The 26,023-nt window shown below is 44.9% G+C and overlaps 1 protein-coding gene across 3 annotated transcripts; it reads right to left on the bottom strand.

Moving 5' to 3' along the window:
- Positions 1–12,762: 12,762 nt before the first annotated feature.
- Positions 12,763–24,400, bottom strand: ARHGDIA (Rho GDP dissociation inhibitor alpha). 3 transcript variants are annotated; one of them, XM_044002920.1, is made up of 6 exons: positions 24,251–24,400; positions 15,653–15,870; positions 15,393–15,476; positions 14,948–15,024; positions 14,787–14,850; positions 12,763–14,354 (listed from the first exon to the last, which is right to left on the bottom strand). In XM_044002920.1, exons 2-6 carry the CDS (start codon positions 15,840–15,842, stop codon positions 14,155–14,157), a joined length of 615 nt encoding a protein of 204 aa, XP_043858855.1. In that variant the 5' UTR covers positions 15,843–15,870; positions 24,251–24,400; the 3' UTR covers positions 12,763–14,154. The 3 variants fall into 3 exon arrangements, with proteins under 3 accessions (XP_043858855.1, XP_043858853.1, XP_043858854.1); XM_044002918.1 differs by lacking the exon at positions 24,251–24,400 and adding an exon at positions 23,834–24,038; XM_044002919.1 differs by lacking the exon at positions 24,251–24,400 and adding an exon at positions 19,111–19,241.
- Positions 24,401–26,023: the final 1,623 nt, after the last annotated feature.

Genomic DNA, 26,023 nt, shown 5'->3' with positions numbered 1-26,023 from the left:
TCATTAATTGATAATTTATTGCATTAATTTGAGAACATATAATTCATTTTTGTTTTGCATCTATATGTATATATGTATATACACATATACACATGCATAAATATATAATCAGTTCTCATTTACTGTAGCTATTTGGGGAGGGGCAGGGCAATGAAGGTTAAGTGGCTTGCCCAGGATCACACAACTAGTCTACTAAGGCTAGATTTGAACGCAGGTCTTCCTGAATCCAGGGCTGGTGCCACCTAGCTGCCCCTGCTGTAGTTATTTTCTTCTTCTTCTTCTTCTTCTTCTTCTTCTTCTTCTTCTTCTTCTTCTTCTTCTTCTTCTTCTTCTTCTTCTTCTTCTTCTTCTCCTTCTCCTTCTCCTTCTCCTTCTCCTTCTCCTTCTCCTTCTTCCCCTTCTTCTCCTTCTTCTCCTTCTTCTCCTTCTCCTTCTTCTTCTCCTCCTCCTTCTCCTCCTCCTCCTCCTCCACCTTCTCCTCCTCCTCCTCCTCCTCCTCCTCCTCCTCCTCCTCCTCCTCCTCCTCCTCCTCCTCCTCCTCCTCCTTCTTCTTCTTCTTATCAGGGTTATGTGATTTGCCCAGGGTCACTAGCTACTAAGGCTGGATTTAAACTGAAACTGAGATCCTTCTGACTTTTGGGCTTGTGCTCTATTCACTGCAACACCCAACTGCCCCTGTTGTTTTCTGTAAAGTCACCATGAGTACTGAATTGGCAAATACTGAACCAACCACTGTCTTAGAAGAAATACAGGATTAGATTCCTGCAAGTCTCCTGTTGGTTACAACAGTTGTCACTTTCTGAAGTTATCCTCATACAGATCAGCATATTGTTGCCAGCAGCATTTTAACTCATACCTGGAAAAAGACACATCGCTAGACACAACTTCAGCACTATACTTAGGGGTCATTTTAAACAGCAAAACCACCAACAAAAAGCACAAAACTGTGGAAAGCTTCACACTAAATAGATTGAAAGAAAAGGATGTTTGTTTACAATATGAGAGCTGAAACAAGAAGGCAGAGCATCGCCTAGTTTGACCTCAGCTGGAAATGTGGGCGTCTGGTGACTCAGATTTTTTGCCTCTCTGAGCATGTCTGCAAATGACTGCAAAAGTGCTGCAAGTATTGATTTGGGGTTACAAAATTTAGCAAGTAAGCAAATTCACAAATACAGAATCCATGAATAATGAGGATTGACCATTTGATTTTTGTCCTTGTAGCCCCAGTGTCTGGTATGGTGCCTGGCTTGGAGTAGGTATTTGGTAAATGGTGATAATAGAATCTACTTTCTCCAAATTACCTCCAAATTATTGTGTGTATGTATATAATATAGCATGCATGAGCTTTGAAGAAAACTAGGAATCCTAAGGAGCAGAGTGCATTCATTCCAGCAGAGGGGGGACAGCTTACAAAAAGGTGTGAAGGACAGATATGAAATGCTATGTCTGAAGAACTGAGAGAAGGTCAATCTGGGCACAGCAAAAAGAATGTGAAGGGGAATAATGTATAATAAGGCGGGAGCTGGATTAACTAACAGTGAGAAAAGTCAACATGTCAGTTATCTGGCAGCTGAGCTAAACCTTGGAGGGAGTTATAGCTACTGATTCTAGACTCATTGGGGAGGAGGGAGAATAATCCAGGTATAGCTAGAGATAGATGGTAGGTTATAGACATAGAAGAGCTCTTTGCCTGGAACTTGAGTGGTGACATTTTGAAATCAGTCTAGAAAAATAATAATAGCTAGCATATGTAAAGGACTTTAAAGTTTGCAAAGCATTATCTGTCTGTCTGTCTGTCTATCTATCTATCTATCTATCTATCTATCTATCATCATCTTCTCATTTGATCCTCATAACAACTCACTGAGGTAGGTGCTAGTATTGTGGCCATTTTTACAGATGAGGAAAATGAAGCTTAGGGTAAGTGACTTATCCAGGGTCACACAGCTAGTAACTATCTGAGATCTTCCTGATTCCATATCAAGAACTCTGTTCATGATACTGCCTCCTGACATTGATTGCACCTAGATAGGTGGTTAGGTGGTAGCTAGATAGTAAAGGGCTCATTTTATCCTAGACACTAGGGAGCAACAGAAGCTTCAGCCGGGTAATGGCATGATTAGACCTATGCTTTTTTTTTTCCCCCGGGGCTATGGGGGTTAAGTGACTTGCTCAGGGTCACACAGCTAGTGAGTGTCAAGTGTCCGAGGCCAGATTTGAACTCAAGTACTCCCGAATCCAGGGCTGGTGCTTTATCCACTGCGCCACCTAGCTGCCCCCAGACCTGTGCTTTTTAAGATTATCCATTTGGCAGCTATGTGGATTGTATTGAGGAGAGATTGGAGGCAGAGACCCTAAAATTAGGAGGCTATTGCAATAGTACAACAAACAGTGATGGTGGCTAGGTGAGTGACTAGAAGGGAGCACACATGAGAAAAGTTCTGCAGGTAGACCCTACAAGGCAGTAGAGCAGGTGTGTTCAGAGGAGTACCTAATTTGCTTGATTGGAACAACTCTGGGGAAATGGATATTGATTGCTCTGGCCACCTGGTGAAGTGTATACCTCTTGCTAGGGTGACAGCACCTCCTCACTGTTTCCCAGGACTGGGGGAGGTTTGCAGAATTGATTAGCAGGGATAGACTTCTATCGAGACAGTCTGTAAGAAGGGCTATGAAAACACACTTTCCCACACTCTTCTCTCCCGGGATGCTTCATGAATTTTCTCCCTCTTAGACACCAAGCAAAGATAGGGGAGGGAGGGGGCAGCTAGGTGGTACAGTGGATAAAGCACCAGCCCTGGATTCAGGAGTACCTGAGTTCAAATCCGGCCTCAGACACTTGACACATACTAGCTGTGTGACCCTGGGCAAGTCACTTAACCCCCACTGCCCAGCAAAAAATAAAATAAAATAAAAGATAGGGGAGGGGAGAGGACTGGAGAGGGCCATTTCTCCCCTCCCCACCCCCTAGTGGCGATGGCAGCAATAACCATATGGAAGCTAGGCTTGCCTACCTGAGCCTCCACCCCCAGCTGCCTTCTCCCTTTGCGTTTTCTACTTCTTTCCCTGAGCACCCAGCAGAATGACTGATCCTGAGAAAGGAACATTTCCAGTCTTGGCAAATGGTTTATAAGTCCAAGAATTTCTAGATTCCAGAGGCAGGTGCTGAGAGCCCACCTGGAGGGGATTTCCATAATGACTTCTGGGGAAGGGCTCTATTGCCAAAAGGAACCAAGAAAGCCAAGCCTGGCCGGCCAGGAGTTCTAGGTCCAGTGATGTGCTCAGGTCCTATGGACCCAAGACCAATGTGAATGCAAAACATCTGTCCAATTGTCCCACTTCCTTGGCAGTATAATGAATGCTATGTGCTATTTGAAATGTGTGGGTCTGTGTATGTTAATGCATGCTGAAAGTCTTCTAAGCATTTTCTATGGTGGATATAAGCCATTGTCTCTTACTGACACCCACCTTGTACACTGAGTAGCTTTTTTAGGGGGCACATATTGGGGAGCCCATAGACATGACCCATACCTAAGCTTTATTTTTTGAGATTTTCCTGAAGTTTTACCCCATGCGGGGTAAGAGCCAGAGAAACAGAGAAAGAAAAGCCTGGACCATGTTTTCACTTTTCTTTGTATCTCCAGTGCCTAGCACAATGCCTGACACATAGTAGCCACTTAATAGATGTATGTTGGCTTAATGGACTAACTTCCCAACTCTCTGAGGTCTCAGAATAAATCTAGGTCTTGGTGAACACAGAACTGAGTCCCCTGTGGGGTAAGGGAAGAGGGTCACTAATTAGTTGCTTGATCAACAATTATTTTCAAATCAACACAAGTACTGGTACAAGGTTGGGGCAGCTAGGTGGTGCAATGGATAAAGCACTGGCCCTAAAATTGGGAGGACCTGAGTGCAAATCTCAGACACTACTGTCTGTATGACCCTGGTCAAGTCACTTAACCTCAATTGCCTCAAACATCCAGGGCCGCCATTTCCAGTCATTTCGATGTATAATCCTGCCACTGGACACAGGTAGCTCTGGAGGAGAGAGTGAGGTTGGTGACATTGCACAGCCCTCCCTCACTTAAATACAGTTTACTTCAAGTCATTCCATCATCACCTGATGTCATAGTGCTCTTCAGAAGGAAGGACAAACAATAACTGGTACAAGGTAGAATGGGATAGGGGCAAAGAAAAGACCCAGACAAAATGTTATAACAAAATCGGGGAGAGACAAAAATCTTATAAAAACAAATGTTGAAAACTATCTTTACAGGGGGCAGATAGGTGGCCCAACGGATAAAGTACCAGCCCTGGATTCAGGAGGACCTGAGTTCAAATCCAGCCTCAAACACTTGACACTTGCTAGCTGTGTGACCCTGGGCAAGTCACTTAACCCTTATTGCCCTGCAAAAAACCCCAAAACTATCTTTACATTTAACTGGTAAATAATAAAATAATTTTATGATTTAAAAAGTTGGGGAGAGAGATTTATTTTAGCTGGGTGGGTCAGGGAAGACTTCTTGGAGGATAAGGTGAATTTCTCTGATGGTCTCAGTGAACAGCAGCAGCTGTCCATTGTAGATGATCAAGAACACGGGCTACAGCCATCAATTGAGGAATGACTGAACAAGTTGTGGTATATGAATGGAACGGAATACTATTGTTCTATAAGAAACGATTAGCAGACAGATTACAGAAGATCCTGGAAAGACTTACATGAACTAATGCTGAGTGAAGTGAGCAGAACCAGAACATTGCACACAGTAACAGCAACATTGTGTGATGATTAACTATGATAGACTTAGCTCTTCTCAGCAATACAATGATACAAGAAAGATTCATGATGGCAAATGCTCTCCACATCCAGGGAAAGAACAATGAATGCAGATGGAAGCATGCTATTTTCACTTTGGGTTTTTTCTTTTTCTTGTGGTTTTTCCCTTTTGCTCTAATTCTTCTTTCACAACATGATTGATATGGAAAGTTGTTTAACATGATTGTATATGTATAACCTATATCAGATTGCTTGTTGCTTTGGGGGGGGGGATGAGGGAGGAAAGTTTGGAACTCAAAATCTTATAAAAAAGAATGTTGAAAACATGCATGGAATTAGAAAAAAAATGCTATTAAGTGGAAAAAATTAAAAAATGTTTTTTAAAAAAGAATATAGGCCACAGAATTTTAGGATAAAACCTAAGGACAGTAGATTTATTTTATGGGCCCAGTGCAACATTTCAACTCATGCCATTGTTGCTGTTGGTTAGTCATGGTCTGATTCTTTGTGACTCCATTTGGGGTTTTCTTGGCAAAGATACTTGGAGTGGTTTGCCATTTCCTTCTCCAGTTCATTTTATAGGTGAGGAAACTGAGGCTGGATTTGAATTCATGAGTATTCCAGATTCCAGGCCCAGCACTCTAGGCACTTGCACCACCTAGCTGCCCAATTCATGCCACTGGGCATTACCCAGATTCATAAACAGCCCTTGTGGGAATGTGATACTTGTACTACCTGTTTCTTAGGGGTGTGGTAAGGAAAGCACTTTCCAACCCCTAAGGGCTCCATACATGGGAAGTTTCAATCATGTTAATCCAAGTTGCAGGCATTTTATACCTGGAGTATTTAGAATAGTTGTCTCTGGGTGCCTGTGTCTATCTGTCAAGTCACTTGACCTCTCTGGGTATCAGTTTCCTCATCTGTAAAATGAGGGCATTTAACTAGATGACTCCATGAATCCCTTCCAATTCTTAAATCTTTGATTTGCTCATTTTTCTGTTTTCACAATCACAAACATTTCTTTTTTCTCAAAACACCTTGCTCACCAATACTCATTCTTCTTTAAAACACAATTCAGAACTCATCACTTCTTTTTTTAAAATCACAAAAGTATTTTATTATTTTCCAGTTATTTCTGTGATTGTTCTCTTGGATCATTCCATGTCCCTCTTTATTTTTCATTTGTACCTTAACAAAGTTCCTTTGAACACTCTGACATTTCTATCTTGCCAATTTTTGTTGTTGTTCAGTTGTTTCAGTCATATCTGACATTTTGTAACCCCATTTGGGGTTTTCTTGGCAAAGATGCTGGAGTGCTTTCTCCAGCTCATTTGACAGATGAGGAAAGTGAGGCAAACAGGGTTAAGTGACTTGTCCAAAGTCACACAGCTAGGAAGTGTCTGATGTTAATTCAGGAAGATGAGTCTTCTTGACTCCAGACCTGGTGCTCTATCCACTGCGCCACCTAGCTGTCCTGTCTTACCAATACCTTATGAACAATATGAACAAATATGAACAAAAAATAAACAAAACCAAGTAGTTACATATATTTCTGTATATATTTTAGAAATGAGACCTTTATCAGAAACATTGGTTATAAAAATTGTTTCCCAGTTTTCTGCTTCTCTTCTAATTTTGGTTGCGTTGCTTCTGTTTCTGTAAAGTCCTTTTTTTTTTTTGAGGGGGGGCAATAAGGGTTAAGTGACTTGCCCAAGGTCACACAGTAAGTGTCAAGTGTCTGAGGCTGGATTTGAACTAAGGTCCTCTTGAATCCAGGGCCAGTGCTTTATCCACTGTGCCACCTAGCTGCCCCCTGTATAAAGTCTTTTTAATTTAATGTAAACAGAATGATCCATTTTGCATTTCATAATATTCTCTATCTCTTGTTTGGTCATCAGTTCTTCTCTCCATAGATCCAAGAGGTAAACTATTTCTTCCTCTCCTAATTTACCTATAGTATATAAATAAATCATGTACCCATTTTGACCTTATTTTGGTATATGGTGTTAGATATTGGTCTATGTCTCATTAGTCTGCCTTACTATCTTCCAGTTTTCCCAGCAGTTTTTTTCAAATAGTGAGTTCTTATCCCAGAAGCTGGAATCTTTGGGTTTATCAAACAGTAGTTTACTATAGTCATTTACTACTGTGTCTCCTGTGCCTAACCTATTCCTTTGATCCACCATTCTATTTCTTAGCCAGTACCAAATAGTTTTGATAACTGCCACTCTATAGTATAGCTTCAGATTTAGTATGGCTAGCCTACCTTCCTGTGCATTTTTTTTCTATCAGTTCCCTTGATATTCTTGACCTTTGTTATTATCTTTTCTAACTCTTTAAATAATTTTTAGGTAGTCTGATTGATATTGTGCTGAATAAGTAAATTAATTTAGATAGAAGTGTCATTTTTATTATATTAGCTTGGCCTATTCATGAGCAATTGATATTTTTCCAATTGTTTAGATTTGACTTTATTTGTGTGAAAAATGTTTTGTTATTGTGTTCATTGGGTTTTTCTTGGCAGGTAGACTCCCAAATATTTTATATTGTCTACAGTTACTTTAAATGGAATTTCTTTTTCTATCTCTTGCTGATGAGCTTTGTTGGTCATGTATAGAAATGCTTATGATTTACATGGATTTATTTTATCTCCTGCAATTTTACTAAAGTTGTTCATTGTTTCAAGTAGTTTTTTAGTTGATTCACTAGGATTCTCTAAGTGTACCATCATATCATCTGCAAAGAGTGATAGTTTTGTTTCCTCCTTGCCTATTCTAATTCCTTTAATTCCTTTTTCTTCTCTTATTGCTAAAGTTAACATTTCTAGTACAATATTAAATAATAGAGCTGAAAATGGACATCCCTGTTTCACCCCTGATCTTATTGGGAATGCCTCTAACTTATCCCCAATACATATGTTTGCTGATGGTTTTAGGTAGATACTGCTTATCATTTTAAGGAAAGCTCCATTTATTCCTATGTTCTGTAATGTTTTTAATAGGAATGAGTGCTGTATTTTGTCAAGAAGCCTTTTCTGCATCTTTTTTTTTTAATGGGTCAATGGGGTTAAGTGACTTGCCCAGGGTCACACAGCTAGTAAGTGTCAAGTGTCTGAGGCTGGGTTTGAACTCAGGAACTCCTGAATCCAGGGCCGGTGCTTTATCCAACTGTGCCACCTAGCCGCCCCCTTTTCTGCATCTTTTGAGATGATTATATGATTTTGGTTAGTTTTGTTATGGATATGGTTGATAATGTTGATAGTTTTCCTAACGTTGAACCAGCCCTGCATTCCTGGTATAAATCTCACCTGGTCATAGTGTATTATCCTGGTGATAAATTGCTGTAAGCTCCTTGCTAATATTTTGAGATTTTTGCATCGATATTCATTAGGGAAATTAGTCTACAATTTTCTTTTTCTGTTTTGGCTCTGCCTGGTTTGGGTATCAACACCATATTTGTGTCATAAAAGGAATTTGGTAGAACGCCACCTATTTTTGGCATAGTATTGGAATTAATTGTTCTTTAAATGTTTGGTAGAATTCACTTGTAGACTGAAGCATACTATTTTTCTTTTTCTTTTTTCTTTTTCCCCTTAGTTCAAGTTTCCTTACACAAAATGACTAATATAGAAATACTTTACATGATTGCACATGTATAGCCTATATTCAATTGCTTACCACCTCAGGGAGAGGGGAATGAAGGAACAGGCATAGATTTTGGAACTCAAAACTTAAAAAAAAACATTAAAATTTGTTTTTAAATGTAATTGGGAAAAAATAAAATATTATTTTTTTTAAAAAGAATTCATTTGTAAACCCATCTGGCCCTGGAGAGTTTTTCTAAGGGAATTCATTGATAGCTTGTTCAATTTCTTTTTCTAAAATGGGGCTATTCAGGTCTTTTATTTCCTCTTCTGTTAATCTGGGCAATTTATATTTTTGGAGAACTCATCACTTCTAAGAAACCTTCCCTGATTAAATTCATCTTTTTTTTTTTTTTTAAGTGAGGCAATTGGGGTTAAGTGACTTGCCCAGGGTCACACAGCTAGTAAGTGTCAAGTGTCTGAGGCCGGATTTGAACTCAGTTACTCCTGATTCCAGGGCCGGTGCTCTATCCACTGAGCCACCTAGCTGCCCAAATTCATCATTTCTTTATACTGGGACCTCCAGTATAACATGTTGATGTTGCTTTTAAAAAGATATTTAAGCTATTAAAGCTTAAAAGCTGCATTAACACTTTCATAACACCCTGTAAAACTGCACATTTCTCCTAGCTTCCCAATGAGGTTTCACATTCCACAAGGATAGGGATGGCGTATTGGCATTTTGGGTGTTTTGCAGTGTTCTATCTACAGTGGACTCAATCTTGCCTAAACCTTTGGCTACTTTTATTTAGTCCAGTGACAGGGGCCTGGGAAAGGCATTCATTCTGCTGTGACTAGCCAGGCATTATGGTAGAATGGACAGAAAACTGCATTGGATGTTGGGAAGACCTGGGTTTGAATCCTGCTTCAGACACTTACTAGCTGTGTGAACATGGGCAAATCAATTTCTCTGGGCCTCCTCTGAAAAATCAAGATAACAGTACCTACTTTCTCCAAATTATGCTATGTGTATATACATCTGTCCACTGTAGACACAATTTGCATGTTATCCCTCCCACTTGTCTTCCAGCTCCTTGAGGATAGACACTAGTTTTGTCTTTCTTTGTATCCCCAGTGGCTGGCTCATAGCAGGCACTTAATAAATGCTTGTTGAGGACTACTTTTCAGGATCAAATTGTTGTGAGGATCAAATAAGAAAATAAATGTATCATGGGGCCATAGATTTAGAATTGGAGAATTGGACCTTTGAGATCTAATCCAACCCATTCTTTCTTCTTCTCCTCTTCCTCCCCTTCCTCCATCATCATTGGGGTCAAGTGATTTGCCTAAGGTCACACAATTAGTATCAAGTGTCAAAACTCAGGTCCTTCTGATTCCAGGGCCTGTGTTCTAATCCCTAGCTGCTGCTTCTTTTTTTTTAAAAATTTTATTTTATTATTACATATAAGGATAGTTTTCAATATTTGTTTACACTGGATTTTTAGTTCCAAATTTTTCTTTTCTCCCCCCTTCCCTTCCCTCCCTCCTCCCCAAGACAGAAAGCAGTCTGATATAGATTGTATATGTACAGTCACATCAAACATATTTTTGGGGGCAGCTAGATGGCGTAGCGGATAAAGCATCGGCCCTGGATTCAGGAGGACCTGAGTTCAAATCCAGCCTCAGACACTTGACACTTACTAGCTGTGTGACCCTGGGCAAGTCACTAACTCTCACTGCCCTGAAAAAAAAACACCAAAAAACAAAACAAAATTTAAAAACATATGTCTACATTAATCATCTTGTGAAAGAAGAATTAGACCACAAAGGAAAAACCTCAAACAAGAAGGAAAAAAACAAAACAGTCCAAAAGTGGAAACAGTATGATTCAATCTGCATTCATAATTCACAGTTCTTTTTTCTGGATGTTGAGAATATTTTCTATCACGAGTTCTTTGAAACTGTTTTGGATTGTTGCACTGCTGAGAAGAGCCAAGTCTATCCCCATTGTTCATCACACAATGTTGCTGTTACTGTGTACAATGTTCTCCTGGTTCTGCTCCTCTCAGTCAGCATCAGTTCATGTAAGTCATTCCAGGTTTCTCTGAACTCCTCCTGCTCATCATTTCTTACAGCACAATAGTATTCCATTACATTCATATACCACAATTTGTTTAGCCATTCCCCTAATTCCTAGCTTCTTAAACTGTGGGTCTCAACCCCATATAGGATCGCATAACTGAATGTGGAGGTCACAAAAAATTTGGCAACAGCAAACTGTTATGTATACCTATTTTATATACCCATACACCTGGGGTCACTTAAAAACTTCTCTGGCGAAAAGGGATTTTGAGTGGAAAAAGTTTAAGAAGCCCTGTTCTAATGCACTGGGCCACCTAGCTGCCCCAACCCAGTCCTCTTACAGATAAGGAAACAGGCCCAGAAAGATTAAGTGACTTCCTTTTTTCTGTCAAAAACACCCCCCAGCCTGTCAATCCCCATGATTTCCAACCTCAGCATTATCCCCTTTTCTTCCTCTCTTCCTTACCCCAAATATTCAGTCATCAAATCTTGCCATTTCTAGTCACATCACTCAGCTCTGATTCAGTCTCTTACACCCCATCTCTTCTAGGGGCAGCTAGGTGGCGCAGTGGATAGAACACCGGCCCTGGAGTCAGGAGTACCTGAGTTCAAATGTGGCCTCAGACACTTAACACTTACTAGCTGTGTGACCCTGGGCAAGTCACTTAACCCCAATAGCCTCACTAAAAAAAAAAAAACAACACCTCATCTCTTCTTGATTATTTTAACAACCTTCTAAATTGATTTCCCTGCCTCATCTTTCCTCATTCTAGCCTGACACACTGCTCCCAAAGTGAATTTTCCTTGAGCAAAGATCTGTGTCACTTCCCTACTTTGTCAACTCCAATAGCTCCCTATTCCTTTTAGGATAAAATATAAACTCTTGTGCTTAATCTTTAAAGTCCTTTACATCTGGGCCCCAACCTCTTTCTAGATTCATTGGACACTACCCGTCCAGTGCCCACCCCTACCTTTATGCAATTTCTAGAGTTTGGTTCTTAATAGGACATCATTCCTTGTCCCATCTCTGTGCTTTTTTATGGACTGATATGCACTCCCTCAGCTGTCTCAGAGAATCCCTGTTCCTTCAAGGTTGTTTCCTTCAAGGTACAACCTAAATATCATTTTGCTTTATGAAGCCTTTCCTGATCTCCCCAAATACCTTGTATTTCACTGCTTTGCACTTATTCTTTAAACCCTGTATATGATTATGTTCTTGTCTTTCTTAGAACTTAAGCACCTTGTAAATAGGATTTTTTAAAAACATAATCCTGTCCTAGCATCTGACATAATAGGCACTTAAAGTAGAAGTGGATTTTGGGCCCAAGTTCTTAGACTTCAAATTCAGAACTCTACAACTCACTACCTCAGTGTATTTTGTGCATACTACATGCATATGAGCTGCTGTTATTAGGAGCTGGTTCTGTGAGATGGGGAGTGAAATACACAGGGCACAGGAATTACTAGTTATGCCAGTCTTAAAAGCAACATAAGATGTTAAAGCTAGAAAGAGCCTTAGTGATCCTCTAATCCAATTCCTTCATCTTAGAGTAATTACCTACACATCTCTCCAGCGTGACCATAACAACTGCCTTGTTTCACTTCAACTCCATTGTGATTAGCAGTTTTGTACACATTGGCTTTCCACCAATATCATGAAGCTGACTGAAGGGTGGGCAGCACGCCAAGCCCAGGCTGTTTCCTTGAGGCCTAGGCTACAGATCTGGGCTTTGTCACATGCTGAAAGGAGGTTTCTAATTCCCCCAGCCCAGGGACCCACTTTTCCTTTTTAGCTCACAGCTGCTCGAGATAAGGGATGGGGCAGGGAGCAGTTATATCCCTGTTCTCTCTGTGCAACAAAGGGAAGCTGATAACTTTGATTGACAACAGGCAGCAGTAGGACTCCCCAACCCCCCAATAGATTACTGCTGGGCAGCTGAGCAGAATGAGCAGGCTCGTGTGGCCTGTAGCACATGTCCTAGAGGTGGTGGTGGATGAGCGCTATGGACCATGGAGAGAGCAGGTCAGAGTTGGCTGAGTTGCACTGCCCTCTTTTGTGGGCCCAGCCCAGGAAGGACTCCAAGATAATATGGGTGGGAATTTGTTGCTCTAAGCCATGGGAAGGGGAAAACAACGCGTGTGGAGCACCCAGGAAAGCCCAGGCCCTTATTTTCTGATGTCTTTTGGTCTTAGAGCCATTCCAGCTTGTTGGTGTTAGAAGCTGAATTGTCTTCTCCCTACAATGAGGAGGTCTGTGTCACTGACTGAAACCCTAGCCCATCAAACCCCACCCCACTGACACAGGAAAAAGCCAGCACAATTGTCTACATTGAGAGTTTATTTCCCCAATCTGAAAAGGAGAAGTAGCCAGGCAATTCCAAACCTGTTACCAAGGGCCTCCAGTTTGTGACATCAAACCAAGAGACTGGTGGCAGCGAAGTGGGGGAGGGAGGGAGAGTAAGGGAGGCACAGGAGACACAGCTCCCAATCTGTGTGCACTTGGTCCCATGTCTGTCTTGGCTAGGCCTTATGGACTGAGGGTGGGCCCTGCCCGCGGATGGTGGCCCTGGATCCCAAGGGAGAAAGAGGGGCCAGCTGAGCAGGGCCCCAGGTCGGCACAAATCAAGGCAATACATAACTGACAGGCCAGGCACAAGATTCCAAGGCAGGGGCTGAGAGCTCCAGCCAGGGACGAGTAAGGCTCAACCATTGGCTTTGTCCTTCAGGGGTCTTTGTTCAAATAGGCCTCAAGACTCCCCAGGTAGGAGAGCTACCCTGACCACAAGGAAGTGATCGGGATAAGGAAGCCAGAGCCTCCCCATGTCCCCAGGGAGGGAAGAAACCCCAGCTTTCTGGAGTGTGGGGGTGGGGCACAGAGAGGGAACAGGTTAGAGATTTGGCAGTTTGGCTCTCACCAGTTGGGAGCAGTTCCTGGAGCCCTGGTCTGGGAGGGAGGAGGGCTGAGACCCTGGGCGGGCAGATGAGCGAGGGAGGGAGAAGGGGCAGCAGCACAGACAGACAATGCAAGTCGCTGTAATTGGCGGAGGGAGGGTGGGGATAGGGAACCACATGCTCATGCAGACACAGGGGAGCCAGAGGTTAGTGATGGGGGAACACTTCTCCCCACATAGCACACGTTCCACATGTTAAGGCATCATGGTTACACGGTTACAGACAGCAATGAATGAACTGACAGGCCCTAGATGGCCACCCAGAAGGGGCAGTAGAATGGCCAGAGGTCTCTTCACTACCCGATTCTGTGGTGCACCACCCCCCCTCCAAGGGGAAACAAGACATGATTGGTGGGGATGCAGCAGCTGAGGGAAGAGAATTTAAATTCCTGTTGAAGCCCAGAACAGACTCCCTTCCCTTTGGCCCAAGGGAAGAATTGGGGACTTGAAGGAAGTTTAGGCCTTGGCTGAAGCCCCCACCTCCAAGCAAGCTACTGGGCTGAAGCAGCAACAGGAAAAACAACGATAACCGCCTGGGAGGCTGAGAGGGGGCCCAAGACGATAAAAATGGGATTCCCCCATCCAGAGGAGATAGACCAGGGGTATGAGAAGACAGTCAGGTGGGGGTGGGGACTCCCCTGTCAGCACTTTGGTTTGGGATTAGGGAAAGTAGGATGGGGGTTCAGGGTAAGGTTCGGGTTCTCCTGTGGCCACTGTCTGGGGATGCCTCCCTCCCTCCCTCCCTCTATAGGGCCATAGGTTCAGTCCTTCCACTCCTTTTTGATGGTGAGGTTCCACTCCCAGGAGAGGTGATCCGTCTTGTCGTCATCTGTGAAGCGAGACTTGATGTTGTAGCTGCCTCGAGCCAGCATGCCCTTGGGAGCCTCTTCCACAGGGGTCAGGAACTCATATTCTTCTGCTCGAGGCCCATAACTGCCCACCATGTAGTCAGTTTTGTCAACTGGAGAAAGACATGAGGTCACACAAAGAAAGATGGTGAGACCGCTGCTATAAAGCTTACTTCTGAGTTTCCTCTTCTCAGTCCCCAACCCTGGAATCTGTGGATAGGCTAGAAGACAGGGTTTGGTAACATGTGGCATGATTTTTAGTTGCAAAGCAGATGGCTTTGTGAAGCACATGTATGGGTGGTGGTGGGGAGAGAAATAGTAGTGGTTTATCCTCTCTATACTTCAGAAGCTAGATCTCCTAGGGAAAGTTTTCCCAAGAAAAACTTGATTAGCCCTATCTGCAGGCTCTTGTGGGAAAAAACAAATACTACCACTAGCCCCAACACCACTGCCCTTCTTGAAGGGGGAGGGAAAGGTGACATAACCCTTAGAGAGCCTGTGTTTCCCTGTTCCAGGCTAGCCATGGGGTTGAGTCCCATACTCACTCTTGACGCCTTTTCTGTAAGTGTGCTGGATGTACTTCATGCCTGATACGATCTCCCTATTCACCTGTAGGGGGGAACAAAGCCACTGAAGTTATCTGGGCCTTGGACTGAGCCGGCCCCCATTCCCCATCTGGAAGCCTTCTCCAGCCAGCCTGCCTCACCTGGAAGGAGATTTTTATCCGGTACTCCACACCCTCCTTCAGCACGAATGACTGCTTCTTAAAGCTCTCCAGGTCACCTGTTCCAGGGAGAACAACCCCCTTCATTGTGAATTCCCTTCCCCTATTGCTCTCCTCAGGCACTCTTCCCAACAGTTTATCCCTCAGCCCCTGCTCAACAACGCCCCACAATACCAGCCCACTTCATTAACAACTCTAGATTCTCCCAATACAATTGCCTTTAAAGCAGCCTCTCTCTGGCTGCATTTTCAGCTGGTCACCATCAGAGGGCGCCAGGACAGAAACCAAAGGAAGGCTAAAAGTTGTGTCAAGGGTTAAGTGATGACAAGCTCCCCCCTTCCTCCCAGCCCTTTCCCCCCACCCTATACCCCTGCCCCATCCCCACCACCTCCTCACAGTCCCCTCAGGTCCCCTCACTTGCACTCACCAGTCAGATCTAGCTCCAAGGGGCCAGGCGCAGTGCTGCACACCAGGGTTAGGCGTGTCACAATTACATTAGGAGTATTGGGATCTAAAGGAAGGGAGAGGAAAGTGGGTGGGTTAGAATGCCATCCCCTGGCCAGCTCCCCCAGAGACCCCCGGGAAAGGAAGCAGGGCCCAGTCGGGGCTCTGCCAACAACCTCAGAGAGGCTGCCCTAGGCAAGCCTTTCCCAACCCCTTTCTAGAAGCCTGCAAAGTGGCTCCTACCAGCAGATACAGTCACACTGCCCAGCAGGGCCTCTTTGTACTTCCGAAGGCTCTCGTCATCTTTGTCCAGCTCCTGAATCTCCTGGATGCTCTTTTGTGCTGGAGGCTTGTAGTTCACTGAGTGCTCGTCCTCCTCATTCTCAGCAGCAATCTGAGCCAGCTGCTCTGCTGTAGGCTCTTGTTCTGCCATGCTCACCACCTGACCAGGCTTTGAAAACCTGGGGAAGAGGAGAGAGGGTCAGCAGCATAGCCTCGAGATAAGGCCAGGGCGAAAGAGAAAATGGGGGGACAGGGACGGATGGGGGTGGGAGGAAAACAAAGGGAGGAGGAGGAGGGAAGAAGAGAACTCGCCCCCACCCCTTCTGCACCCACTAATCCCGGAGCCAACACACCACAATCTGCACAGCAAAGTTCCAGAACCACCCACTGCAACCCCCAGCTATGGCCTGGTGAGGACTGACAGGGAGGCCTCGACTTCTGTCACTCTAACAACTCCACTGTCCTGGACAACAATCACTGGCAGGTACCACAGCCAAGGTGCAGGAGAAAGTGCTTTAAAAACAGCAGGCATTTAAGCAATAGCTTTTACAGGAATTCCTGAGAAGTCCCTGGAGACTGCCCAATCACTCACTCCCCTGGATTCCACACGACACTCCATCACAAAATGATGCAACACAGGGCTACTTAAAAGCCTGTGCCTACATCGCACAGTACAGACAAGAACTTGTCCGAATAATGTGAACATAAAATAACTGATACTCAGGCTCTTGCTCAAAGGACCTCAGAGGTTTGATGACATATCCACCATGGCAACCTCTCCTATTAAACACACAACCATGCTCATCTTAGGCCTCCTTCCCAGAAAAGGAGCCACCAAAGACAGCTTTCCAAGCCTGAACCTTAGTATTTCAAAAATAAAACAGGAGGGCAGCTAGGTGGCGCAGTGGATAGAGCACTGGCCCTGGAGTCAGGAGGACCTGAGTTCAAATCCGGCCTCAGACACTTAACACTTACTAGCTGTGTGACCCTAGGCAAGTCACTTAACCCCAATTGCCTCACTAAAAACAAAACAAAACAAAAATAAAACAGGAGAGTGACTCTCTTCTTAGGCAAGCTTGTCCCTATGCTCAGGGACCGCAGCAGAAGCCTAGGCCTGCCCTACTTTGTCCTGATCCATCCTGGCACATAAGAACAAGGACGCTACAAACACAAATAAAGACAGAAGAGAACCCTTACCTCCATCTGGGCACTGCACCTACCCACCACCCCATAAAGATTTTCTGCATATCTAGTACTTCTGAAAGCGTGTGTTTAAGCACTGTTCCCAGATAGCCAGGCCCCAGGATCAACAGTGACCAAGAGGTCAAGAAGGACATGAATTGAGAAAAGTCCATTATATCTGACAATTAAGAGAACAGAGGCAACTTTGGAGAGAATATTGTCAGTTGAATGATTAAGTCAATGGCCAGGCTGCAGAGAATTAAGAAAAGTGTGAGGGGGCAGCTAGGTGGCACAGTGGATAAAGCACTGGCCCTGGATTCAGGAGGACCTGAGTTCAAATCCGGCCTCAAACATTTGACACTTACTAGCTCTGTGACCCTGGGCAAGTTGCTTAACCCTCATTGCCCCCCCCCCCAAAGCTTCACATTAATACCAAACAAGTGGAAACCAAAGAGAGAAAAGTGCGAGGCAAGAAAGCAGAAGAACCTATCATAGATGGCTTTCTCAAGCTGTTTAGTCAAGAAAGGGAGAAGAACTATAGGCCAATAGCTAATGAGGAGAGATAGATCGAGTGAGGGTAATCTGAAGATGGAAGAGACCTGGGCATTTTGTAGTCAGTAGAGAAGCTGTTAGTAAACAGGGAGAAAATGAAGATAAGTGAGAGAATGGGGACAATCCCCTGGAGGAGACAGGATGGAATAGGAGCACTTGTGCTTTTAGAGGGGTCAGCCTTAGTGAGGGGAAGGGTCACCTCTTCATTTGAGTGAAAGGGAGCTGAGTGATGTGATAAGAGGGGAGAAAGGAAGCTCTTGTAAATGGACTCAAGCAGTTAATATGGAGCAAAGTTCTAGGGTGGGGAGGGGGCAGCCATGGGAGGTCTGAAGAGGGATGAAAAGGTTAGAAAAGTCACTGGTAAGTGGGCCAGTAAAACATTTAGGTGAGGTCTGAGTGGAGATTAAAGGAAGAGTGCAGTGGAAGTCAGCAGCCTTTCATTCTCCAGTACGAGTCTTGGACCCAGAGGAGCCCAGTAAGACAGGAAGTAAGGGGCTCTAGACAGTGCCCAGTCACTCATTTCTAGCCCCAATCCTTACATTAAGGTCCTCAGGGCTAGGGCCTCAGGCTTTGTCTCACCACTAAAGCTACCCCAAGCCATTTGAAAGGTGACTAAAGCTGGGGGAGACCTGAATCCACTTGGTCTTTCCAGAGTTCTTTCCCTGGCTACTCATAGCTCAGCCTACAAGAGACTATTCACCTGCTCTACTTTTCTCCTGTTGCAAGATTCTCCTTGAAATCTGGCTCCTGACCTCTAGCTAAACTGAAAGTGCTCCTTCCCAAGTTGCCTAGTAGCTCTTAATAGCAAAAGCCAAGGGCTTTTTCTCAGTCCCTCTCCTTGACCTCTCTGTGGCCTCAGACACTCCCAAACCCCCTCTTCTCCTGGACAGTCGCCCCTCTCCAGGTTTTCTTGATATTACACTCTCCCTAGTTTTCCTACCTGTCTGACTGATGTTTCTAGATCTTCCTTGATGAATCTTCACTGAGGTGACACCCCCTAACAATGAGGGTTCCCCCAAAGGCTCCCTTCTCTGCCACCTCTATAGTATCTCACTTGGTGATCTCAGGGGCAGCTAGGTGGCGCAGTGGATAGAGCACCAGCCATGGAGTCAGGAGTACCTGAGTTCAAATCCGGCCTCAGACACTTAACACTTACTAGCTGTGTGACCCTGGGCAAGTCACTTAACCCCAATTGCCTCACTAAAAAAAAAATATATATCACCAATGGCTTCAACATCTCAAACTGTATGTCCCTTAAGCTACTGCAAAACTCAACTTGTCCAAAACAGAACTTCTTCCCCACCCCCCACCAAACCATGGCATTTTACTGTCAGGGCACCACCACCTCTCCATCACCCAGACTCAAAACAAAGGTGTCATACTTGACTCCTCGATCAGCCAATTCTGTGCCAAGTCTGATTATTTGTACCTTGATGATGTCTCTCATACACACTGCCTTCTCTCTTCTGACCCAGCCATCACAGTGGCCCTCAGAACCGCACAACCTAACTACTGCCACAGCCTTCAGGTTGGTCTCCTTGCCCTGTCACTCCCTACTCCAGTTCCTCTTCCACTAAACGTTAATGTGATTTTCCATGTCATCCCTACTCAATAAACTTCACCAGCTCCCTATTACCTTCAGAATCCCCACCGCCCCCAGCACTCTACAACCCAGTAACACTGGCCTTCTGGCTGTTTCTTCCCAGGGACCCTTGTCTCTTGACTTCATGCCTTTTCACTGGCTGTCCCCCATTCCTGGAATTCTCTGCCTTCTTACTTCCACCTCCTGGCTTCCTGGGCTTTTGTTCAAGACTCAGCTCAAATCTCACCTCCTCAGAGTGAAGAGAAAGCAGAGTCAAGAAAACAATGTATATATATATATATATATATATAATCATTACAATGTTGCAAGATTACAAAGAATAAGCATAGCCCCAAAGAAAAGAGGAGACCTCAGCCTTTCTCCTGTCTAGAAGTGGGAGGTCCATAAATGTGGAACATTGTACACATTTTCAAATTTTTAAAATGTATTTATTGATCAGTGATTCTGATTTTTCTCCTTATTACTGGATGGTTTTCTGGGAGGGGGAGAAATACTAGGTTTTTATCACTAAAAACTTTTTTTTTTTAACCTGGAAAGACTTAAATGGACTGATGAGTGAAATGAGCAGAGCCAGGAGAACATTGTGCACAGTAACAGCAACACTGTGTGATGATCAGCTGTAAGACTGCTTTTCTCAGCAATATAATGATCCAAGACATTTTCAAAGGACTCATGATGGAAAATGTTCTCCACGTCCAGAGAAAGAACTGTGGGATCTGAATGCAGACTGAACCATACTGTTCTGACTTTTTCTTTTGTTGTTGTTGGTTTTTGTTTTTTCTTTCTTGAGGTTTTCCCCTTTTGTTCTGATTCATGGAAATGTATCATGTGATTGTACATATACAACCTATATTAGATTGCTTGCTGTCTTGGGGAGGGAAGGAGAAAAATTTGGAACTCAAAATCTTAGAGGGGGCAGCTAGGTGGCACAGTGGATAAGGCACTGGCCCTGGATTCAAATCCAGCCTCAGACACTTGACACTAGCTGTGTGACCCTGAAAAACAAAAAACAAAAACAAAAAAACCCCATTGCCCTGCAAAACAAAAAACAACGACAAAAAAATCTTATAGAAAACAATGTTGAAAACCATCCTTACATGTAACTGGAAAAAAAACTATTAAGGAAAAAATAAATAAAACCATTTTTAAAATCCCACCTTGAGCCAAGAGACCTTCCTGAGTCCTCCCACTGCTAGTGCCTTCCCTGTGAGACTACCTTGCAGTTACACTGTAACTATCTTATAGATACATTTTTTATATGTTGTATTACTCACCAGAATATTAACTTTCTGGTTTGCCTTATTTTGCATCCTCGGTGCTTAGCACATTTAATGACACCTGGTAAATGCTTAATAAATAGCTGGTTTGATTCCCCACCTACCAGACTTTTCCTTCTCAGTTTCCCCTGCTGGTTCAACATCTATGCCCTACTTCCCAATTGTTCATTTACTGCCCCACCCCCACCCCAGCTCTGACTTGGGCTCTCTTCCTTTCTTTACATCAGAAGTTCTTAACCTTTTTTGGGTCACGGTCCCCTTGGGCCATCTGGTAAAGCCTAATTACTTCTTCTCAGAATATTAATCTACAGAATCACAAAGGAAACCAATTACAGTGAAATAAAGGTATCAGAGTATTTTTTTTTAATAAGCACAAGTAACACATGTTCCTTTGCTTTTCCTTGGTGCTATCTATCCACTCCAATGCTATCCATTCCTTCAGTCCTATTCAATCTTCTCAGCTCTAGCCCAACACTAGATATCTCTAACTAGATGTGTACACCTTAAACTCTACACATTCTCTTTCCATTAAACCCATTCCTCTTCCTAGTTTTCCTATTAGTATTGAGGGTATTACCATCCTTCCAGTCACCTGAGTTCACGATCTCAGAGTCATCCTAAACTCTTCCTTCACCTCTTCTAAACCCAATATCCAAACAACCTCCAAGCCTTGATGATTCTATGGCATCTCTACACTCTTCCTTCCACACGAAACAGTCTGTCACACCAGTGCACCTCTTGCCAGGACTACTGAAAGTTCTCCATTTAGCCTTTTTCCCCTCTGCTGGGCAATGGAGGTTAAGTGACTTGCCCAGGGTCACACAGCTAGTAAGTGTCAAGTGTCTGAGGCCGGATTTGAACTCAGGACCTCCTGAATCCAGGGCTGGTGCTTTATCCACTGTGCCACCTAGCTGCCTCAGTGTAATGTTTTAAAAGGCTGAAAAGAGATGTGAAGGCCAGGTTGTGAAAGGCTTTAAAAGCTAAATGGAGGGGCAGCTAGGTGGCGCAGTGGGTAAAGCACCGGCCCTGGATTCAGGAGGTCCTGAGTTCAAATCCGGCCTCAGACACTTGACACTTACTAGCTGTGTGACCCTGGGCAAGTCACTTAACCCTCATTGCCCCACACAAAAAAAAAAAAGAAAGAAAAGAAAAAAAGACATTACACCCCTTCTCAAACTCAGATCCAACCAAACTGTCCTTTTTCTCAGTTCATCATAGTTCCATCTCCCATATGTGGATGTTGTTTGCACAGGCTGGAATGCAATCCCTCCTCACCTCCAACTCAAAGAACCTTTCTATTTCCTTGAGAAACAGTTTAAGCACCACCTTCTCCAAGGAAGCTTTCCAGAGTCCCTCAACCACCAGGTATCTTTTTGGGGTTCACTAAACCATAAGCTCCTTTTGAGCAGGCATTGTTTCATTTATTTTATTTGCATTCCACAGTGCCTGCTACATAACAGGCAATTACAACATGCTTGTTGATTAACTGACTAGCCTCTCAATTGGTCTCCTTGCCTCCAGCCTCTTCTCTCTACGATCAGTAAGCCAAAAATGTATATTCTTAAAGTAGACTCTGCCCCTGTCACCTCCCCCATTCAAGAAGGTTCAGGGGCTCCCTACTAGGATAAAACTGAAAATTCCTTTTTATGGAGATTTAAAGGCCTTTACAATCTGGCTTCAACACATCTTTCTAGACTTGTCACACACTACTTCCCTACAAACAGTCTATGGTCCAAGCCAAACTGGACTACTTGCTATTATTCCCTGTACACACAACTTTCAAATGCTTTAGCACAGGCGATATATATCCCCCAATGCTTGGTGCATCCTCTCTTGGACTCCTTTTCTCCCTTTCAAGCCCTTCTTCAAGAGGCCTTTACATCACTCTCACCTTATACAAAGCAATTGAGTATAGACTTTTATGTGCATGTGGGGTTTCCCCAGATTGAACCTTTAGCTCCTCCTCAAAGGCAGAAGTTTCCTTTTTTGTCTTTGTAACATCAGTATCTAGCAAAGTGAGGCACATGGCAGGTGTTTAATAAATGCTTATTGATTTAAAATTTCTCGTTGCTCTTTCATTCCCAAGAAACCACTTAGAATCCATTCAAGTTGCATCTGGGTTTGCAGAAATCACCTAAGTCACATGAGATGGATCCTATGTGAAATCAAGAGCCCAAACAGGGTCAGACAGATCCTAGGTCATCATTATTGGTCTTCCCCCTGAGTCTGAGATCAATCTGGGAAGAGAATGACGTTCCTACAATAACTCCAGGGCTCAGGACCCAGACTAGGCCATTTCAAATTATAACTCTATTTCCCTAAATACCCATAAACTGAGCAATCACTGGAAATGAGGCTCAGGAATGGGAAAGGAATAAATTTTAAGCAGCTCCCAACATCCCTCAGGGCATAAATTTAGGACCTAAGGTCAAAGAAATCAAGTAGCCCAGAAATTATTTTAGTATTACAAATTCTAACTGTAGTACATTTCCTTAGAAACAGCTTGTATAATCCCAGATAGCAAGTATTTGGGGGTCATAAAGCATTAAAGCTGAAAAGGACCGAAGAAATCATCTAATCCAAAGGTCCTTAAACTGGGCTCTGGCAGTGGGGTGGGGGGTATCCATTAATTTGGATGGGGGGGGGAATTCACATCTTTATTTTCACTAACTGAAATTGAGCATCCTTCCGTGAATGTAGGTAACAAGCCACAGGCCTCACCAGACTGCCAAATCAAACAAACAAAAAAGGTAGAGAAAGCCCCGAACTAGTCCAACGGCCTCTTTAAAAAAATTAAGAAAGAGGCCAAAACTCTTGTCAATCAATCAATAAACATTTAAGGGCGAACTACGTAGCAGAGTACAGTTTAGTGCTAAACCCAGGGAATACAAAAAAAGGGAAAAGGCAATTCCTGCCCTCAAGGAGCAGTTCCTGCCCTACAAGAGTAATGGGAGGAGTTTATGGTCCAAAGACACTTGACATCTAAAGTTCCTTTTTTCCTCCCATGACAACATACCGTGCAGCCAGTCTCCCTAGGATGCTGTTAGTGTGTGGGTGGCTCTGAGAAAGGGGGACTTTTTTTTAAAGACCAAATGTGGGGCGCAGAAAGGAAAGAAAGACTGAATTCTAAACACGGTCTAAAGGGCCATGTCTCCATTGCCTCCAGAGTCACTTCCTCTTTGGCTTACCCCCGGGCTCCTCGAGCTCCCTCCATTCCAAGGACTGTCAATCTCGGCACGCTGCCTCGCCCCACTTGCTTCCTGCCAGGAGCCGGAGCTTGCTCCTCCGTGCCTGGACCTCCCTGTCCCTGCCTCTGGCTCTGGCTGCCCCCTCTCTTCTCCTCTCCTCTCCTCTCCACGTGGGCGCGGCTCACCTTGGACGCCATCTGTGCCTCTGGCCAGCTCCTGGCTCTCTCTGCCTGCCTGGGCTTCATCTCTGCCTCTTCCCTCTAAGGGGTTCTGCCGGAAGGGATGTGCTGAGGAAGGGGCGGGGATGGATGGGCAACCTCCCCCTCCCGTAGTCTCCCACCTTGCTAGGGGGCCAGCAGGAAGCCCCGAGCAGCTGTCACCTCCCCCGGTCCCCGGGGGCTGCGATGCCCCTCCCGCGGCCTCCGCCCGAGCGGATGCCCCAGTCCCTGCGTGGAGAGAGCCTTCTCCGCCACCGCCGCCGCTTCCCAGCAGGACTGGGGAACCAGCTCCTCGAGGCTCCCACGCCAGACCCCGGGCCCGAGCCGAAGCGTCGCGCCTAGCCCGGGGGCGGTAGGAACAAAGGCAGCAGCAGTGGCTGCAGCGGTCGCGGCGGCGGCGGCTCCACCCTGATGTCCCTCCCATGCAGCCGGTGACGGTGGCTCTCCCTTCCTCGTCCCACCCTCCCGGGGAGGTCCGGAAGAGCAGCGGCGGCTCTGGGACGGAGGGTGGAATCCACGGAGCCCGGTCACTCACTCACCGATAGGTTCGATGCGTCCACCGCCTCTCGCGCTCCCTCCCGCACTAACGACGAACCAAGACGGCCGGCTCCACCCCGCCCGCGCGCCCCCTCCAGTCGCTTCCGGGGTCACGCGACTTCCGCTCACCAGCCTCTAGGCGGTAGCGAGCGGGCGGGCGGGAGGCCTGGGCCTGCGCAGGCGCCCCGACCTCTTCTCCCTGCCTGCGGTAGGATGAGGCGCGAGGAGGTGAAGGAGGCCTTCTTCAGCCTCCACCCACCCACCTACCCGAGGGGAGGGAAGGGAAGAGGAGGGTGCTGAGGCGGGGGATGACCATAGAGAAGGGCCCTGGCGGATAGAGAGTAGTCTGCGCCCGGCCATTTTCCCGAGGGCGGCGGCGGCGAGACTTCTGAGGCCGGCCCGGCGCTCGCGGGTTTGGGGGTGTCCGTGCGTGGCAGGTGGGGTTCCCGGATGCCAGGCCCTGAGGCCCCCGCTGTTCCCAGAGAACAGCCCGTGGAGTGGGTCTGGTGAGCGGGAGGGCCAGACGTCCTTCCCTGTCTCCATGGAAACGGGCCTCACCCTAGGAGGATGCCCCTGAGCCTCGCTAGGCATGTGACGCCCGCCTACTGCTGGGGGAAGGAATAGGACTGGCGAAGGGTCTGGGGAAAGGCACCGAGCCGGAGGCTCGAGACCCAGGTTTTTTTCGCCTTTCCCTCCCCCGCCCTTCCATGAACTCGGACAAGTCGCTTACGATAGTCTCAGCCTTATTTAATAATAATAGCTAGCATTCGTCGAGTGCTTTACTCATAATCTTTATAGAGGCTTTAATAATTAATAATGACAGCTAGCATTTAGCTCCTTCAAGTTTGTAAAGCACTCCACATTTATCACATTTGCTCCTCACAATACTGTGAGGTAGCTGCTATTAAGTATCCACATTTTACATGGGAGGAAGCAGGCTGAGTGACTTTAAGTGACTTACCCAAAGTCACAACTTCTAAGTGTCTGAGCCAGGACTGGAACTCCAGTCTAGTATTCCAGACTCCCATGTCCAGTGCCCTACTCATTTCATTACCTAGCTTATCTGTCAATAAGCAAACAATATTTAGCAAACAATAGAGACATCTTATGCTAGACAGAGGACTAAACAGCCTAGTTAGAAGACCTTGGTTCAGTTCTGCCCCTAGCTGAAGTGACAGCCTCTCAATGCCATCAGAGAACTATAGGACTAAAAGCTACAGAATAATTATCTGCATTGGGTGGACAAAATTTCTATACCAAAGTTTTCCACAGTGTTGAAAACAGTGATCGAGACAAAAAGTTGGGGAGACTAGATAGGCCCAGGATAAGATAGGGAGTTAATATGCCCAAAGGGCTATAGAACTGTGCATACCCTTTGAACCAGCAATAACACTGCTAGGTTTATATCCCAAAGACATCCCCCAAAAGAGAAAAAGACCTATTTGTACAAAAATATTTATAGCAGCTCTTTTTGTGGTGAAAATCAAAGGAATGCCCATTACGTGGTGAATGGCTAAACAAGCTGTAGTATGTGATGGTGATGGAATATTATTGTGTGATGAGAAATGACAAGCAGGATGACTTCAGAAAGACCTGGAAAGACATGTATGAAATGATGTATAGTGAAGTGAACAGAAGCAAGGGAACATTGTGCACAGAAATAGCATTATTGTTTGATGAAGAATTGTGAATGATTTACTATTCTCTGCAATACAATGATCCAAGATGATCCCAAAGGACTAATGAGGAAATATACCATTCACCTCCAAAGAAAA

This window comes from Dromiciops gliroides, chromosome 4 (genome assembly GCF_019393635.1).
Source record: "Dromiciops gliroides isolate mDroGli1 chromosome 4, mDroGli1.pri, whole genome shotgun sequence".
Lineage (NCBI taxonomy): Eukaryota > Metazoa > Chordata > Mammalia > Microbiotheria > Microbiotheriidae > Dromiciops > Dromiciops gliroides.
This window is presented reverse-complemented; position numbering and strand designations above follow the sequence as displayed.